The following is an 18846-nucleotide window of genomic DNA, read 5'->3' on the forward strand; positions in this document are numbered from 1 at the left end:
AGAAGTAAATTTATTCTAAAGTAAAATTAGAAGTAAATTTAAAGATATTCACAAGTGTTTAAGGCATAAAATATATTATCCTTATACTTGCAATTTACCAGATTATTAGTTTGAGACTATGGGGGTACATGAATTTAACACACATTATATGTATAGATATGTATACACACAAACACATCTAAAAATAAAGTCTTGAGCGTCTAAACATCAAGTGTGTGTAGTTTTCTTTTTTAACTTGTATTCCTATACAAGAATCACCTTAACATTGACTTGCATTCTTGTACTGATTCTGTTTTAAATAGGAAAAGATAATTCCTGAGGAAGCTACTGCCTTCTGAGGAGGAGCTGGCTCGGGATAAGTGAAAGGGAGAAACTGGGTTCAGGAAACATCCTTGATTATACTGTCTATGCCTGTGAACTGTCCCCCCACACACACACAGAGCAATGAGACCCCGTTTCACTTACTTCATAACAATGCGCACTACTCCCTTTTTTTCGGGCTGCCTTTTGCTGATGGTGTGTTTCCTTTGCAGGTCTGTTTCCACGGGCGTCTTTTGAGGGAGAGCGGAGACATCCAGAGAGGGGAAAAAGAGTCTGGAGAGAGTGTTAGCGATTCTCCACCCGATGTACTTGGAGAAAGCTTCTGAGTTTGGTGCGGCCTTTGAGCTGAAAGGGTCAGCTGCGTCATTCAATTCAGCCTGTTGGGGCAAAATGAAAAAGAAAAAGGAGTGATTGGAATACGGTTGAATGAAAGAAAGCTCAATTTATTTAATAGAAGATAATGTGTATGTTTTCTTTGACTAGCAGTGCCTTCTTTCTAATGAGTAAGAGTAATCGTGAGCTTGGTGGGAAAATGCTTTTGCCACAAACACTGATTGTCTGAGTTTGGTCCACAGGACCCATATAGAGGAAAGAACAGATGTCCACAAGCTGTCCTCTGACCTCCACATGCGTCCCTGTGCATGTGCAGCACACATGAACACAAATGTAATATACATTTTGTTGGGCTGCAGAGATGGCTCAGAGGTTAAGAGCACTGACTGCTCTTCCAGAGGTCCTCAGTTCAAATCCCAGCAACCACATGGTGGCTCACAACCACCTGTAATGGGATCTGATGCCCTCTTCTGGTGTGTGTGAAGAGAGCAGCAGGATACTCATATAAATAATAAATAAATATATACATATATCAAATAAATAAGTATTTTTTAAAAAAATTGTAAAGCTGACCTTTGCAATAACCTCCCCCAGTCTACAAATAGAGCAATACTCAGCAAAAAGAACAATTATGTATTAGTGCACAGTTAGGTAATTTTTAATGTGGTGATAAAATTCACATTTTAAATATAATGCCCTTGACATACAAAAGTCTCATCAACACAAGCGCTTGAAGTGCTGTATACTTCATTATATGAAATTTCCTTTATTCTGCTTATAGCTCAAGATCCCATTAGAGTGAAGACAGCATTTCTACAGAATGGATTTTTAAATCAAAGGGAGTACAGAAACAATGGCTTTGCATTTAGCTACGGTTAAAAATATTTCAGGAATTTTATTCATTGGTTTTTTTATTTTACTTTAATGCCACATAAAATGTGAAAACTATGTATATTAATCAGTCACCATATTATATTTCAAAGCATGTAGACTCTAATTAACGGCACCCACCAAAGCCATGACAAAGAGTACAAAAAAATCTGAAACATTTCAGCAAATTCTACTCAAAGTGAGAGACTGCTCAAAATCTCCAATATATGTGATGTGCCATCCACGACTGACTTCCGAGATATTCAGAGGCTTGGTTTCTTTGGTTTGACATGATTCTTTTGAAGACCCGCACACAGAAGGACAGACGGATACCTACAAGCTCTGTCCCCTGACCTCCACACCTGTGCATGTGCAGCACACATTAACCATCTCAATTCCACCAGGAAAAAGACACAGAATAGCACTGGATACAAGAACAAGATCCATGCTGCTGCATCCAAGAATTCCCATCAAGAATAAGCATCACCCAGAGTAAGGGTGGGAAAAGATATTCCAAGCTGATGAACCCAAGAAGCAAGTCAGTACAACCATTCTAAGATCTGACAAGAGATTTCAAGCAAAAAATAATCTGAAAAGATAGGGAAGGTCCCTATATACTCATCAAAGGAAAATCCACCTAGAGGACATTACAGTTCTAAACATTTATGTACCAAACACAAGAGCATCCAAGTTGGGTGGAGGGGGACATCCTCTTGGAGACAGGGGAGAAGGACTAGAATGAGGACCAGTTGGAGGGCAGATAATGACGACTGTAAAAAAAGATTTAATAATAATAATAATAATAATAATAATAATAATAATATCAAAAAGGAAAAGAATTCCAAAAAAGAAAAAAGAAAACTACTACAATTTAAATCAAATATTGACCTCACACATTGATAGTGGGTGACTTCAATACCCCGCTCTCACCAATAGACCATTAACCTAGACAAAACCTAAACAGGAATGTGGGGTTGATAACTTCCTAAATCAGGTGAACCTAACAGGTATTTACAGAACATTCACCAGACACCATAGAACGTGCTTCCTTCTGAGCATCTCATGAAACTCTCACCAAAATTGACCACATACTCAGACACAAAGCAAGTCTCAGCAGATCTGAGGAAATTAAACCTTGCAAACCTTGCATGCTATCTGACCGCCACGGATTTAAGGCTGGATGTCAACAACAGCAGAAGCAACAGAAAGCTGGGTGCTGGGATCCTACCCAACTCCTCACTGATACTAAAGACATGGATCTTGCAGGAGAACCTACAGTATCTCTTTACTTATCTCTAACCACGCCCTAAACATTTGTTCTTATAAACACAGGTAAGTGTAGTCTTCAACCTCATCATGGAAACTTCTTTTTGCAACAGATGGGACCCTCCGCAGGAAACCACAGCCAATCGGAGCACGGAGTTGTGGAGTCCAGCCCCAGCCGATACATCTACAAAGCGCCCCCACACCTAAGGCTTGAGGAACATTGCAGAAGATGGGGGAGAACTGTTAGAAGAGCAGGTCAGGAAGTATGCTGGGACGTCGTGACTCCCAGCAATAGCAGATGCTATGTCCATAAACGTGAGCTGAGCAAGGTCAACAGAGATAGACGTGCCAACGTGGATGTGGCCTCAGCCCTGTGCAAAGAGCTACAGGCGGCCAAGGAGTGCTGAGATGGGCAGAAATCGTTTCCCCAGGGAAAGGGCACCAACTGGTTACTCGGTATCAAATGGTCAAGCCTGGAAACACACATCAGAGTGACATTATTCAGAGAGCAAGTTACCCTTCAACAGAGGAATGGATACAGAAAATGTGCTACGTTTACACAATGGAGTACCACTAAGCTATAAAAAACAATGACTTCATGAAATTCTTAGGCAAATGGATGGAACTAGAAAATATCCTGAGTGAGGTAATCCAGTCACACAAGAACACACATGGTGTTCACTCACTGATCCGTGGATATTAGCCCAAAATCTCAGAATTCCCAAGATACAATCCACAGACCATATGAAGCTCAAGAAGGACAACCAAAATGTGGATGTGTCAGTCCTTCTTAGAAGGGGGAACAAAATACTCACAGGAGGAAATACAGGGACAAAGAGTAGAACAGAGCCTGCCCCACCTGGGGATCCATCCCACAGGCAGCCACAAAACCCAGTCACTATTCCTGATGCCAAGAAGAGCTTATTGACAGGAGCCTGATATGGATGTCTCCTGAGAGGCTCTCTCAGAGCCCTACTGAAACAGAAGAGGATGCTTGCAGCTAACCATAGGACTGAACAAGGGGACCCCAATGGAGCAGTTAAAGAAAGGACTGAAGGAGCGAAGGGGTTTGCAACCCCATAGGAAGAACAACAATGCCAACCAACCAGAACCCCCAGAGCTCCCAGGGACCAAACCACCAACCAAAGAGTACACGTGGAGGGACCCATGACTCCAGCCACATGTGTAGCAGAGGATGGGCCTTGTCTGGCACCAATAAGAGGAGAAGCCCTTGGTCCTGTGAAGGCTCTTTTCCCCAGTGTAGGGGAACGCCAGGGTGCTGAGGTGGGGGTGGGTGGGTGAGAGGGGGAGCACCCTTATAGAAGCAGGGGGGATGAAGAGCAGGAAGCCTGGTAGGGAATAACATTTGAAACGTAAATACACAAACTATCTAATAAATTTTATGTGTGTGTGTGTGTGTGTGTGTGTGTGTGTGTGTGTGTGTGTGTGTGTGTGTGATATATGTCTGGTCATGAGGGCTTCATTTTTCATTACCTTGGCCAGTGTTGCAAATACAGAATGTAGGAACATTAACGTTTTAGACAGGCAGCTGAGGAGGGTTAAAGAAAGGACTGAATGAGAGCTTGATGTTTCCCACTCACAAGTTATGTGGTTTCCTGCGAGTTATGCACTCTCTGTACCTCTTTCCCTACCGCTGAGTTGAAGTAGTAACAACGTGTTCAAGTGATCTTGTAAACGTTGACCACGAGAGTTGACTATGTTTTCTAGCTCCTTCTGACCGCAAACCTCTTCAACGTCAGCCCCTCCTTCACGTTTACTTTCAGAAAAAGCCTGACACAGTACAAACAGCAGGGCCTTGGAGTAGTGTTCACTGACAGGGCATGGACCGCATACCGTTTATTTCACCCTGAGCCACATTGGCAGCGAGAGTAGGAGAGCTACGGAGGTCAGTGCAGGTGGTGGATGAGGTGCTTAGAACTTTGCTGTGCCCATGAGCAGGCACACTGCCTAAACGTGGTGCCGTGACTTCAGCACTTGGTTGCTGAGAATCTAAGGAGAAGAGATCTCCAAAAGCATAGCTATCCTTCCATATCCAGCTTTTCCATTTATGCCAAAACAAGTCAGGCATGGAGGAGGAGACAGGCAGGCACCGGGAGGCAAATAGACTGACGGCTGTCCCTTCTGCCCAACAGGCAGTGCTAGGACTGTGGAGACGTTATGAAGTATAAAAACTATTTTATTTTTAACAGTCTTGCCATTGAAATATAACCACAGAGGGTTGTATCTGAGGAGTCAGGAGACACCCTGAATAGAGTCACACATCCCTTAGAGCTCTGCGTATTTTTCCTTGATGATCCAGGTCACATAGCAGATGGCAGAGAGCCTTCAGACGTGATGGCTTCTCCTGCATGTGCCAGCATAAGCTGCTGACTCACCAGCACTGAGAAGCCTCCCTCAATACAAGCCTTTCTGGAAACATTTCAAACAGAATGCGCTAATTAGCATTTGCCTATTAGGCCACTCTGACGGGATTTTCTTTATATTGGGTTTATGTTCACTTCGGTGCACAAAAGGACTCGTGTTTAGGGATCTATTCGGGATTGATTTTCATCTCAAATATTCTTGTTAGATATTTCACCTCTCCTCGAACCTTTGAAATCACTCAATATTCTGAACAGATATAATGAGATTATGGATGGCAGAATGTTATTATGGATATGTATGCTATATGGTAGTAGCTTGTATAGTTAGCAGTGGATTTATTGGCGTTGAAAATGAATTGAAATATTAAACTAAAAAATTTTCATTAAATTCAAAAGTCTACCATATGAAATGCATATTTGATTTTAATGTACGAGAATATTTCTATTTACCTAGCATTCTAGTACATACCTCCCCCACGTGGTGCTCAGTAGATCATAATAAAAGCTTCATGTCACTCCCTGTAAGCTACAGTAGTATCTGACATGAACAGGGGTTGGGGAAAGCAAGGGACAGGACAGAAAAGGGCGAAGCTTGTGTTACAGACTCAGATTTCTTAAGTCCTGAGCCTTCCTTATACAGGTATTGTTTTTATGTTCCCTACACACGTGGAGTAGTAAATGAACAGCTAAAAATAGGCACACTTTAGTCACAAACATCTTCCAGACAGTTTATATATCATCTTCAAAAGGGGCATCCGGGAAGACATATAAAATGGCCCTGTGGGACCCGTGAATTAGCGAGTTACTAAAGAAGCATGGACGCATATGCATAAACAACTAAACCTTGACAGTCTTTATTGCAAACGACTGAAGTCAACAGAGTGTCAAAGGAAGAAATAAAACAGAGGTTTGTCCCATGACGTTCATGTTTTAAGATAAAAATAAAGACCGCTTGCTTACAAAATGTTCCCATTCAATCCGATTTAAAAACACGATTTTCATAGAGCTGAAGTGTTCAGCCCAGTAACCTGTGGGTGAGACATGCTCATTTTCTAGAACCTGATGTGGGTTTGCCTTACTTGTCTAAGTGACATCTGCTTAGCTGTCTTGTATGATCGTACTAACTATATTGAGAAGGAAGGATATAAAAATATAAATGGATATGTGTGTGTTTAACTGGGTAAGTGGTACAGAGGGGTAAGACCATTGGCTTTGGAACTCAAGAAATAGCAATTCCAGGAGCAGGGGGGGAGACAGAAGCTGGGACTGCCACTGCTGCTCAAAGGTCCTCAGCCAGTGACTTGGGTTGACTAGTGAGTATGGGAATTTTTAAGAACTTAGCTTAGAGACTATTTCTCCTGAAGCCTGTACTATTTATTCCATCAAATCCTGTAGAGAGCGGCGCGGCGAAACAAAGATGGTGCCGACATCCAGCCTTGTCTGGATATAAACGACTTACTGTGCATGTGCAGGCTTGTCCCCTTGCTAGGGCTCCCTCTAGTGGTGAACAGCGGTACTGCACATGTGCGGTTTATGCACCAGGTGTTAGTTGACCGTTAATATGCTAATGAGGTGATTCATTCTCGGCCAATCCCTGGAGGACAAGTAGTGGGGTGATCCAAGCCCCACCAATCCCTGAGAGATAATTAGCATACTGTTGTCTATATAAGCCGAGCGATTTTGCTGCTCGGAGTCCCTGTTCAAGAGAGCTGTAACACTAAGAGAGCTGTAACACTAAGAAGAGCTGTAACACAGTAAAGGCTTGCTCGCAGAAGAATCCTGTTGCCACGTGTCGTTCTTGCTGGCGGGACATTGGGCGCGCGACAAAATCCAATAAAAACCTTTTATGACCAAAGACATGAGAATGAGGTGAGAAAAAAAACACTGAAATAAAGCAGTTATAAGCATTTACATCTTATGTGTGCTGTGTCAAAAGCTCAGCCCAGAAGACTACCTGTTTCGTATAAAGCTGTCGGCTTTATATAGGCTAGAATCGTCTATCTCAATGAGGGATTGCCTAGATTCCATTGGCCTGTGGGCATGTCTGTGGGGGATTATCTGTCTGTGGGGGATTATCTGTCTGTGGGGGATTGTCTGTGGGGGACTGTCTGTAGGGGATTGTCTGTGGGCATGTCTGTGGGCGGTTGTCTGTTGAGGGTTGTCTGTGGGGGGTTGGCTGTGGGGGGTTGTCTGTGGGGGATTGCCTGTGGGGGATTGTCTGTGGGGGATTGTCTGTGGGCATGTCTGTGGGGGGTTGGCTGTGGGGAATTGTCTGTGGGGGATTGTCTGTGGGGAATTGTCTGTGGGCATGTCTGTTGGGGGTTGTCTGTGGGGGGTTGTCTGTGGGGGTTGTCTGTGGGGGATTGCCTGTGGGGGTTGCCTTGATTGTGCTCATCCATGTTAAAGACCCAGCCTTAGGAGGTGGGTAAGCACATCCTCTGTATTTGGGGTGTGGACTATATGAGAAGGAAAGAGATGAATACTAGCCTGCATTCATCAGTGTATTCCTCTCTGCTTTTTGACATATGACCAGTTCTCTCAAGCCCCTGTCATTTGCCCTTCCCTGCTGCAATGGGCTATCACCGGGAATCATGAGTTAAAACCTTTCTCCCCTAGGTTGCCTCCATCAGGGTATTTTTCATCAAACAACAGTCGAATGAACTAAGACACCATTTAAAAATTAGATTGAAATATTAAACCTGAAATAAACGGAAACCTACAAAATTCACTGCCGCTGAATCAATCACAGTTCGTGCAGATGTGCACCGCCAAGACACATCCTGATACGCATGCACAGCCGTAATTCAAATCTCAACCCATAGCAAAGGTGAATTAGCCCAGGCTGTCGCACATGGGGGAGCTTTCTGCATTATCTACTTAGTTGGATCATCTTTCTTCTTCACTCTTCAATGCCCAGTTCTAGTCAATCAATGTAAAATTTCAGTTTCTGCATGATAAAAATAACTGTTCAAATATCGGCACTTCTATAAGGGAAATGGGAATTATGAAATTTTGGGGAAGTAGATGGATCTGAAAAGGGTACCATTAATAATGAATTATTAAATGAAGTGACCCAAATTAAGAAAGACGAAAAACAACAGTTTCTCACACGCAGATCCTAGCTTGTACATGTGTCTATGAGGGCTGTAAATGTGTGTGCAGCCTAGGAAACTAGAAAGGAACCCAAAAGACGATAAAACTGGGTGCCAAGGAAGAAACAGGAACAAATGAATGTCTGTGACCCCCAAAGCAGGAAGGAGGCTGAAGGTCAAGCTACAAACAAGGGCCCAAGGGAAGGGAGGAAGGAGGCGGAGACATAAGGAGAGGGAAGCAACCACAAAAAGGCATTTTGAGATTGCCATAGTGGTATTTAATGCCTTCTGTGGTGATTTTTAAAATAAAAGTTAAATAAGTATCAGCTATCTTGTTTATCTGAGGTGAAAAGTGTTGCTCCCAATGGCATGTACAGGCCTGCTTGTGGTAGGGTAGTCCGACAGCATGCATCTCTGCCAACAGGAAACATGATGGATACACTATAAGCTAATGGGTTGCTGCGCTGAGCCACAGTTTAAATTGTCACACAGAATGTTGATGAATCTGGGAGACATGTTCGCTGGCACAGACAGATGCTAATTGTGTAACATATGAAGCTGCTCACATTAACAAGACCTAGAGCCTGGGGTAAACGCCTTGTTTAGAGCGGAGAGGAGTGATTAGAAGGGATAGATGTATGAAGCCCTAAACCGTTAAATATTTCACTAAACAGTCCCTCCTTAGGTGTTTGCATTTGGTGTGTCAGAGATAAACATTTTTAATCTGTGTATCTTTACTTTGTTTCTATTTTGATAAAGATTATGTCTAGGCATACACTGCATCCTTGTTTGATACTAGAAAGTAACAACGTGCTAAACAAGAAGAAAGGGAGGAGAGGGGGGAGGAGAGGGAGAAGGAGGAAGAAAAGGAAGAGGAGGGAGAGGATGAGAAGGGAGAGCTAAAAACAAAACCAAAGACCTTGACGCCTAGAGGTATGTGGAAGTCACGAAGGGATAACTGAAGCAGGAGAAACCACATGGTAATGAGCAAGTATTGCATAGCCGTTTGGGAAGAAGTTTGGAAAGATGGCTGGACAATACATAGATAATTTGAGGAGAAAATGCTTTCGAATTATCAATTCACAAGTGAGGGAAATCCAAATGGCAAAGAGGTAGGGAAAAATAACCATCTTAGTATTAAAAAGATTAAAAGCATTATTTATTTCACACAGAGGACCAGCTATCACACTACTACACAGACGACTGGCTATCTCACTGTCTTAGAGTTGTCACTATTGTCCTGATTAAACATCAAGACCAGAAGCAACTTGTGGAGGAAAGGCTTCCACACATCACTGATCATCACCAAAGAAAAGTAGGCAAGAACTCAAACAGGACAGAAACCTGGAGGCAGGAACAGATTCAGAAGCCAAGGAGGGGTGCTGTTGACTGGCTTGCTCCTCATGCCTTGCTCAGCCTACTTTCCTAGAGTACCCAGGACCACCAGCCCAGGGATGACACCCTCCACAGTGAGCTGGGCCTTTCCCCATCGCCCACCAATCAAGAATATTCACCTCAGCTCTGTTCACATGGCCATTAGTGGGGTTTTTTTTTTAGTTGAGTTTCCCTCTTCCAAAGCGACCCTAGCTTCTACAATGTTGACATAAAGCTAGCCAGCACAATTGACCCCTTGTCAACTTGCTCAATCAATAGGCTATTGAACAACGAACAACCTTTCCAATTTTGTTCATCCTCAAGCTATCATATAAATAAATATAAATATGTAACATAAGCTATAAATATATGTAAACATGTAATGTAAACTATACTACAAACTTAAAATTCCTACAAATTTTAAACATTTCAGCGCTTTAAAATTCAGTCTTTTTTGAAAGAAAAAAATCAAAATTCTCTTTTAAACTCAAAGTCTCTATAAAACCTCAAAACTCTCTTTAAAAGTTCAAAGTCTTTCAGCTGTAGACTCATGTAAAACTAACAATGAGTTAAATGCTTTCTTATTCTGAAGGGGAAAACCCCAGGGCGCTGTCACAATCTAAACAAAGTAAAACCAGCCCCAGTCATTTAAAGCTCGGTGTTAGACTTCTGGGATTCACTCACTGTCCTCTGGGCTCCTACTAAGGGCTGGCCGCAGCACACACCGCCTGTCTCATGGTCTCAGGGCGACCCCACTCTGCAGCTCCTGCTGCCCTCATCGCTTGTCCCACGGCACAGGCTTCTCGAAAATGCTGCGGTTTCTTATTGCAACTGGGCTGCTCTTTGACCTAGCCTCTCCTGGGCTCTCTTCATCTTGCCAATTCTCAACTCTCTGCATGACCTCCTCAGTCCTGGGGCTTCGACTGCTACTGAAGCTACACCTTCGCCAGTGATCTCTCATGCTCAGCTGCTCTACACAACACTCCTGTGCCTGCAAAACCAATACCACCTGGGAGACCCTTACACGTGATCAGGTTCATCTGCTAGCATGAGGCACAGCCTTGACCGCCTCTGGAACTCAGCTTCTGTGTGCTGAGTCTGGGGAAGGCTTCCCGCAAGACTTCAGCTCAGCGGTGCTGGTCTCTCCTTAATTCCTGTTTATCTCAGCTTCAGATGACCAGCATCAACTGCCCCGGCAAAGCAACAGTTTCATTTAGGTTCTGGTTTCTCAGTGGTCACAGCTGACTTCCATCAGCCCAGCTGACAAGAACCACGGATTCTTAATTCGAAATTGCAAATGGCCCCCATAGAACCTTTAAGAGTCTCAAGCGGCTCTCGGGAACGCCACAGGCCAGGCCTCCATCGTCTTCTGTGCCTGCGCTGCCCTCAACAGTTTTATCTTCCAAGCCCCTTCAGGACTGCCCCGCCCAGCTCTCAGCTCTCAATTGGTTTCATAAAAATAAAGAATCTAAATGGATTTTGGATTTGTTTGTTTGAAGAGAAAGCAATCTTCACGGAATTTTAATTGTTTGGTTACTTTGTAGTATAAAATTGCTACACAAAATTTCATATATATACTTAAAATAATGGATATTTTTATTATTGTTATTTTGCTATTATTATTTTCCAGCCCAAAGTTCCAAAGTCCTTACACAATCCTCTCTAGAACACAGCCGGGTCTGTCCTGATAACACCTTGTGACCGTCTGTCCACCGCCATCTCAGCCAGGGTTGGTATTTCCGAATGGAGCACCATAATGAAAAGCAGCTTTCAGAGGCAAGCAACGAGGGTAGGAAAGGGTTTATTTGGCTTACACTGCTACATCATTTTCCATCTTTGACCTAGTTAGGGCTTTACTGCTTCGAACAGACACCATGACCAAGGCAACCCTTATAAGAACAACATTTAGTTGGGGCTGGCTCACAGGTTCAGAGGTTCAGTCCATCATCAAGGCAGGAGCATGACAGCATCCAGGCAGGCATGGCACAGGAGGAGCTGAGAGTTCTACATCTCCATCTGAAGGCTGTTAGCAGACTGACTTCCAGGCAGCTAGGATGAGGGTCTTAAAGCCCACACCGACAGTGACACACCTACTCCAACAAGGCCACACCTCCAAAGAATGCCACTCCCTAGGCCAAGCATATTCAAACCATGACAATCATCTAAAGAAATCAGGGCAGGAACCCAAGCAGGGCAGGAGGCAGGAGCTGATGCAGAGGCCATGGAGTGTGCTGCTTACTGGCTTGCTCTTCACAGCTTGATCTGTGTATATGCAATGCTCACACACAAGCATGCTCACATAGGACTCCAAGGTTTTTGTAAGGGTACTCAGCAGAGGAGGGAAGTCAGAGTATAATATAGATATGATTTCAAGCAGTATTGGTAACCATGTATCTAAAAGCAAGCTAGCTAATCTTGGAGAAAATATGAATCCTCATTTAAAATTTTAATTTCCACATCTGTAAAATAAAGGTAAAAATAGCGTGTGTCATGGTTTTATGCAAATCTGCTAATTAAGGCAAATATAGGACACACTGTAAATGCTTAACCAGTTTTAATAATACTATTACTGTCTTTTTTTTTTTTTAACGATGAGCTTGAACCAAAGAGTGGAGCATGCACACTATTTTACTGCTTCGGAGGGGGAGGAAGCTGAGAATTCAACGTTAACCTCTATCATAAAGCAAGTCTGACCATATGCAAACCTTGTCTCAAGCACTTAAGCAAAACAAAGATAATACCAACAGGGTAGTGAAATAAAATCCCATGTGTACAGCTGTCAAACTCAGAACTCGCTGTATCGGAGTGTCACTCCTAAACACAACTGTTTGCTTAACTCGCGGTTTCGAGGTCAGTAGCCTGAGTTTGGGAACAGCAGAGGGATAGCCACGGTGCTTACAGACCTGCTTGCATGCTGTCAGGTTCTGTGGAGAAGGCCAGTCTAGGGGAGGGAGGGGGAGGAGCTAGGGAGGCTCTCTCTGCTTGGGGCCAGGTTTCCTTTCGACCTCCACTAAGTAGTGAACTTTGGGTGGTGACAGTTACAAAATTCCAGGAGAAGACACAAAAGACTTCACTTTGTATGCCTCTGTCACACTTCAGCATGTATAACTGTGCCGTGATCCAAATCAAGTCATGTGGTCGAATCAAGACTCGGAAGAGGAAAGTTATGCAGAGACGTCAGTAAGAGAGGCTCAAATAAAATGGAGGCCACCTCAATCGCTGTATACCACCATTTCCAAAGCAGTAATTCATTGTTTTGAATATATATATTCTATGTAGCAATTTCACACTACAAAGTAACCAAACAACTAAAATTCAATGAAGAGAGCTCTCTTTCTCCAAATTGTTTCTCTTCAAACAAACAAATCTGAAATCCATTTAGATTATTTTTATGAACCCAACCAAACATCTACCTTTGCTTTCATAAATGTCCCTTTAAATTTAATGCCTACTGACGCGCAATCCAAAGTGTTTTCCAAACTGTCCAAGTCAGGCGAAGACTGCCTCACGACAGTTCATCATCTGTGAAATGTTCCTCTGCCTAGCCACCTTCCATCACTGACTACACTCGTGATTTAGGTTTGCAGCTCAAACTCTAGTTGAAGACAGCAATAGTTTATTTCTCACAAGTATAAAATAGTGTCTATGTGAGTGTCCAGAATGTGCAATGTGTTTTGATGGGGCTACCCATATATTTAATCTCCCATTTAAATTATTGATATATGTTGGAAGGCTATGTCTACTGCGTAACATACAAAATTTTTATGTTTGGATTACTGTTTCAGACCTCTTTACATTTTCATATTAAATAAAAATGGATTTAATAAGGACTCAAGTATATTTTCATATTCTTATTTATTAATTTTTAGAATTTATTTATTTGCTTTTTTAAAAGAAATGTTAGCAGGGCACTGGTGGTGTAAGTCTTAAATTCTAGCATTCAGGAGGCAGAGACACACAGATTTCTGAGCTCAAGGCCAACCTGGTCTTCAGAGTGAGTTCTAGGACAGCCAGGACTACACACACACACACACACACACACACACACACACACACACACACACAGAGTCTCAAAATATTCCTTGAAATAATCCTAGTGGCACAGTATAGCCAGTTCACTGCTGAAGCATGGGTTTAGACGCTGATGCTGGCGTGAGACTGACTGCTTCAGACTGCTCTAAAGGCACAGAGGCATAATTAACAATACTCAATCAGATCTGTTCTTTCTCAGATAAGAAAAAATTTTAAATGCCAATTAAAACCCTAACACATCTTCTCCTTAAATGTTTCTTATGGATACAATATCAGTATTATTACTTGACAATGGTAATTTCAAAATTTTGTTTGATTCATAAGTTGAACGACAGTCTACAAGAGGGAACAGACTGCCTGCCTATAGGCTCATAGTGCACACCAAAAGTTCAAGAATGGGACAGCAACTGACCTTTCTAAAAATATCCAACATAAAATTCTCTCAACATTCATGCAAAAAGCTTTATGAAGCAGATGGCCACAGAACCAGAATGCCTCACAGTTTTGCTGGCAGCGTCAGTGGGACAACTCGTGTTTGCGCACGCAAACTGAACTCTCGCCATAGGCTTTGCCGTTGCCTTTTCTGGTTTCGCTAATGACACAAACATGATGCAAATCCCTGAAGTCCTCGTTATAATCAATGGGCACATCCAACAACAAACGTGTCTGGAATTTCGGTTCTGACAAAGTCTTGGCTGTATCCAACACTTTGAGAGGTCGTTTTCACCAACTTGCTTGTGACAATTAACCTTGGGGAGGTGAACTGCTTGACCCAGGAGAGCAAGGCTCACATTGATTTACCAGATCTACTATGATGTCATCAAGACACTCTTTGTACCGTCCTAGGGATGGATCTATCAGTCTTTCTATTCAGTGATCAATGCAATGCAGACAGTTAGTAAAGAATGATTAGCTCCCCCTGAGCACGCAGAAGTCCACAATGTGAATGGCCTCCTGTCCCTTTCATGACATCTTTAGGAAGTCTGTCAGTCCTGTCTACAATCAGCCCCTGAGAAATAAGCATCTTCTCCAAGTCCTCAGCATAGCAATTAGGCACACAAAACAGCCTAGGCCACGGCCTGGGTCATCCTCACTAATCGCCATGCTGGGCTCTAGGTCACCGAGATGGAACCAGCTGGTGAACGTGGGCCACAGCTGACTGAGGAGGAAGCCGGAGAAGGGATTAGCTATCATATGACCTTCGTTTGTATAATACTGATCAAATGCAAAATAAACTAAATGATACTTCCTACGTCAGATATCTTAGGATTTGTGTCTAGAAGTCATGGTTTTGCTGTACAGCAGCTTAATTGACTCTATCTGGTTCTGAGTAACCTTGATGTGAGGCAGGCCTAGAGTGAGGGTCCTTTGGTCTTCATCAGATACGTTATATTTACGACATATTGTTTAATACCAAGTGAACACTAAACTAAACTTCCGCTAAATCAATAGAGCTGCTCTCAGAAATTCCCAATTTAGAGTTTTCGCTGAAGAAGACTTGCCTCCCTATCAATTCCTGGTTCAAGTAAGCAAGGCCCTTCTTCAGCCTGTGTCAAAATCGCGTGCATAGCCGATGGGCTCCTGGCTATGCCAACCATCTGCTCTCTCCCTGAGTCTGAAGCCTTGCTGCATCATCTAGTATTTGCTATATTTGCTGGGCCTGATTGACTTATGAATTTCAAATGTAATTATCTGTAGATATTTACTAAAACGTTGAAAACAGGAACAGCTTACATCAAGTGATTGACCTTGAAAACACGCATGGAGACCGAGTTCTAATGATAGAATACACAAACGTGAGGTGGCTCGTGGGCTTACGGTGTCATCCCCTTGAGATCTGAAGTGGCATGGGAAATAGATAACACATCAGAGAGCAATAGACGTAATCAAAGGAGTCCTAGAAGCAGACAGGGGTTGGGGGGAAGAGTAAGGGTCAGTGAGAGGCATGCACTTCTGAGTCCATTAAAGTTGTCCAGAACGCTGACTGCCGTTCCTGTCACACCCCCACACAGTCTACACAGAGTCAGGAGTGAGGTCCACAGAGACTATGAGGGTGTGGGGGATTTCTGTCCTGGTCCCGGTAGAGGGACCGTTGGGTATACAGTGGTGGTCACTACGGTTGATTTCTTTTTACTGGTTCTTTCTGAGCTCTTGGTCAAAAACAAAAAAACAAAGGTAAAATTTAAGTAGAGTGTAATGTAAGTAGAACATTTTAGTCGCAGTGGGGCAGGCAGTTGTCTGTTTTCTTCCGAGGGGGGAGGAAAACCACTTCCTAATCATACGTAGTTCCTACAGATTATCAGTCACGTCATACTGAGGATTAAAAGGCTGACAAGTCAAAGTCTCATTTTCTACTAAGAACGTGGAGTACAGGCTCCGAATCATCGACCGCCTGACCTTCTACCTGTCAACATTTGTTAAGCTTGTAGTAAAGAATTATGAAGTTGGGTGATTAATCACTAATTTAAACCCAAGAAAGAGCAAGAAACTTCAATGATATATATATATATATATATATATATATATATATATATATATATATATATGATGAGAAATTAACCTGAATGAAAATAAAATAAGATATGAAGAAGAAATGACAGCATTGTGTAAATGGCCAGTGTGTCGGACAGATGACACGTTACTGCTGAAAAGAAGGAATTGGCCTGAAACAGGCTAACACCGAGGCAGGCTGCAAACTAGCAGTCCAGGAGACCAGGCCTGAGTCTCTGCTTCCCAGAACTGGGCAAGTCGTTTGCTGTAACAACCATAGGCTTGTGTAAAGGGAACCCCCTTCCAGCTTATAAGAGCCAAATCTGTGACCAAGATGTCAAGAGCTGCCGGTCCTTGGCATGAAGCAAGCACAGTTAGTCTGAGTCACAGCATCGCCCAGCCCCCAGAGATGGAACCCACCAATCAAGATACAGATCACCTATAGCCCCGCCCCCAAGTGTCCCTCTTTTTAGCTTTAAAATCCTATCTGTGAATCCCGTTGCGGTCCTCCCATCCCGATGGAGCTGGGCCCCTGCGTGCAGGAACGAACGCTCCTTGCTTTTGCATACCGTTTGAGTCTGCGGTATCATTCTAACACTGCAACGTCATGGCTGTATTTTCAGGAGAATGACTCAGTAACTTCAAAACGTCTCGATTCTTTTCCTACGCAAATTTAGACACTTTTGAGGGCGGGTAATTAACTACTGCGATAAGCAAACTGTAAAACACCCGTGAAACACCCGCGAGTTTGTAGTGTTTCGTCAGCAAACTTGCAAATGCCTCTAAAGCAAACAGCCTGGAACGGAATAGTTTCCCTCCTCGTGGTGAAGTTCTAGCAGTTTATTAGGGTGGTGCCTCAGGCCTGAGCGGACATCGGTGCTGCTTACACCCTTGCCACCTGAGGATGGAGACCTGAGCCATCCCGGGGAGACCTGCTTACTTGCAGAATCTCAATGGCTGCTATGTCCAAAGCTAAGAGCCGCCGGGCCGACACCACCTCAGCTTCTCCACCCCCTTTGGAATCTTGAAACAAGTCATGCTCTGAAAATGAGCCGCCCTCCATCAATTCTGGAGGGTTTTTCTAGCCTTGGGACCGTATTTTCATGACCTGAAGGAACAAAGAAACCACTGCAGGAGAAATAATAATTTAATTGGTTTCCTTCATATTGTGACTCTTGTCCACTCCCTCAAGATATTTACCAACTGTAATTTCTTCATGCGAAGTTTATCAGTTTGATATTGAGTTTTTATATTAAATATAAATGTCCCCTTCTTTCATAGTCTACTATAGAAATAATAAGAGACTGGCAGTTTTAAAACACAACTTGGGGTTTTTTTTTATTTATTTATTTGTTGAGCAGAAATTGTATTTACTTTGTAATATTAGCTCCAGTCACAGGAGGCAGCCCTTTGGTTGAGGGCTTTTTGGCCTCACTTTCAGAGAAAGACTGATAGCTAAGTACCCTCAAGGTCTTCCAAGGGCCGCATCTCTGTAACTGCCTTCGGCTTGCACCAGGGCCCTGCCCCTAGACTGCCCGTCCCTGGGCTTCCCCTCTCCTGTGTGTCCAGTAGTATCTTTTCTTGTGAGCATGCATGGTTAGTACCACTGAGTACCCAAGTGTAGAGGGCCGCAATACGTTCGCCACCACTAGATGGCGCTGTCTTCCACTGCGCCCCACGTGATAGGTCAGGATAGACTCCGCCATTGCAAGATGGCGCCAACCTTCGCAGCGCCAGCCAGCCCCCCTTTCAGGAAGTTAACTGTGCGCATGTGCAAGTGTGCCTTCGTGCCAGGTCTTTGCCCACTCCGGGGCATGCCTTATGAGATCATGGGTAACAACCAATCAGGTGTGGGTGCGCCGCATGAGGGTTTTATAAGCGCCCCATGTTGGCGCAGCGTGGCTTTTCCTCTTCTAAGATTAATAAAGTGGTTACAGTAAGGATTTCTAATGTCCGCGTGCTCCTTGCCGGCGGGAGGTTGCGCGCGGGACACCCAAGAGAACTAAGGCTGTGGGTTTTGATTTGCTGCAGTCCAGGTGGTTATAGGAACTGAGAATTTAAACTCTTGTTTCCTTTCTGTTCACGGCTGCTCCAGTGGTGAATTCTGACAACTTCTTTGCATTTTTCATTTACTATAGGACATACTTCCAGTGGGAAAATGCCACACCTAAGTGCACAAGTCGTCGTGACTTAAGTGCCATGTGAAACAACATGGTAATGAATACGTTCATCTTGGTTTCCTACATTCACTAAATCAAATCGCTTGTCTCGGAAATCCATTCATTCTCCCACATGACTGGCCAGGGTTCTCAAAAAGACTATAGCCTATATAAGGTGAGCCTACACTATAAGAATTCGTTCCTGTTGAGTTAGCCTTAGGTCCAATTAGAAAGTTGCTGCTTGGCACCAAGATGTCAATGCCACTACTATACCCTTAGGAATAGCTTCCCTTGCCGGTCATAGTTGTGGTCCGATGGCTTCAAGATGGGTAAGATTGTTGGTTGCTTCCCCCTTGGCCCATTGCATAGTACTTTCCAGCTCTATAAAAGTTACCCACAGGGAGAAGGCTTTTAGGTCAGGACCTCAGAGTGCTCTGTCCAAGTTCATGGTGTCTTCTTCCGCAATAGGGACAAACCTTCTATCTCTGGGAAGCAGCCCAGGGCATCAGCAACGGCCAATCAGAA

The 18846-nt window shown here is 43.5% G+C and overlaps 1 protein-coding gene and 1 pseudogene across 1 annotated transcript in view; both read right to left on the minus strand.

Annotated features, from left to right (window-relative positions):
- The window catches only part of Tmem232 (transmembrane protein 232), a 228059-nt gene that overhangs the window by 103172 nt on the left and 106041 nt on the right, over positions 1–18846 (minus strand). Inside the window, exon 11 of the mRNA NM_001270390.2 lies at positions 466–698. Within this exon, the coding sequence (NP_001257319.1) occupies positions 466–698 (233 nt within the window). The remainder of the gene's footprint in view (positions 1–465; positions 699–18846) is intronic.
- On the minus strand, positions 7538–16125 carry LOC134480618 (hypoxanthine-guanine phosphoribosyltransferase-like; annotated as a pseudogene).

Source organism: Rattus norvegicus, chromosome 9 (assembly GCF_036323735.1).
Source record: "Rattus norvegicus strain BN/NHsdMcwi chromosome 9, GRCr8, whole genome shotgun sequence".
Taxonomy (NCBI): Eukaryota; Metazoa; Chordata; class Mammalia; order Rodentia; family Muridae; genus Rattus; species Rattus norvegicus.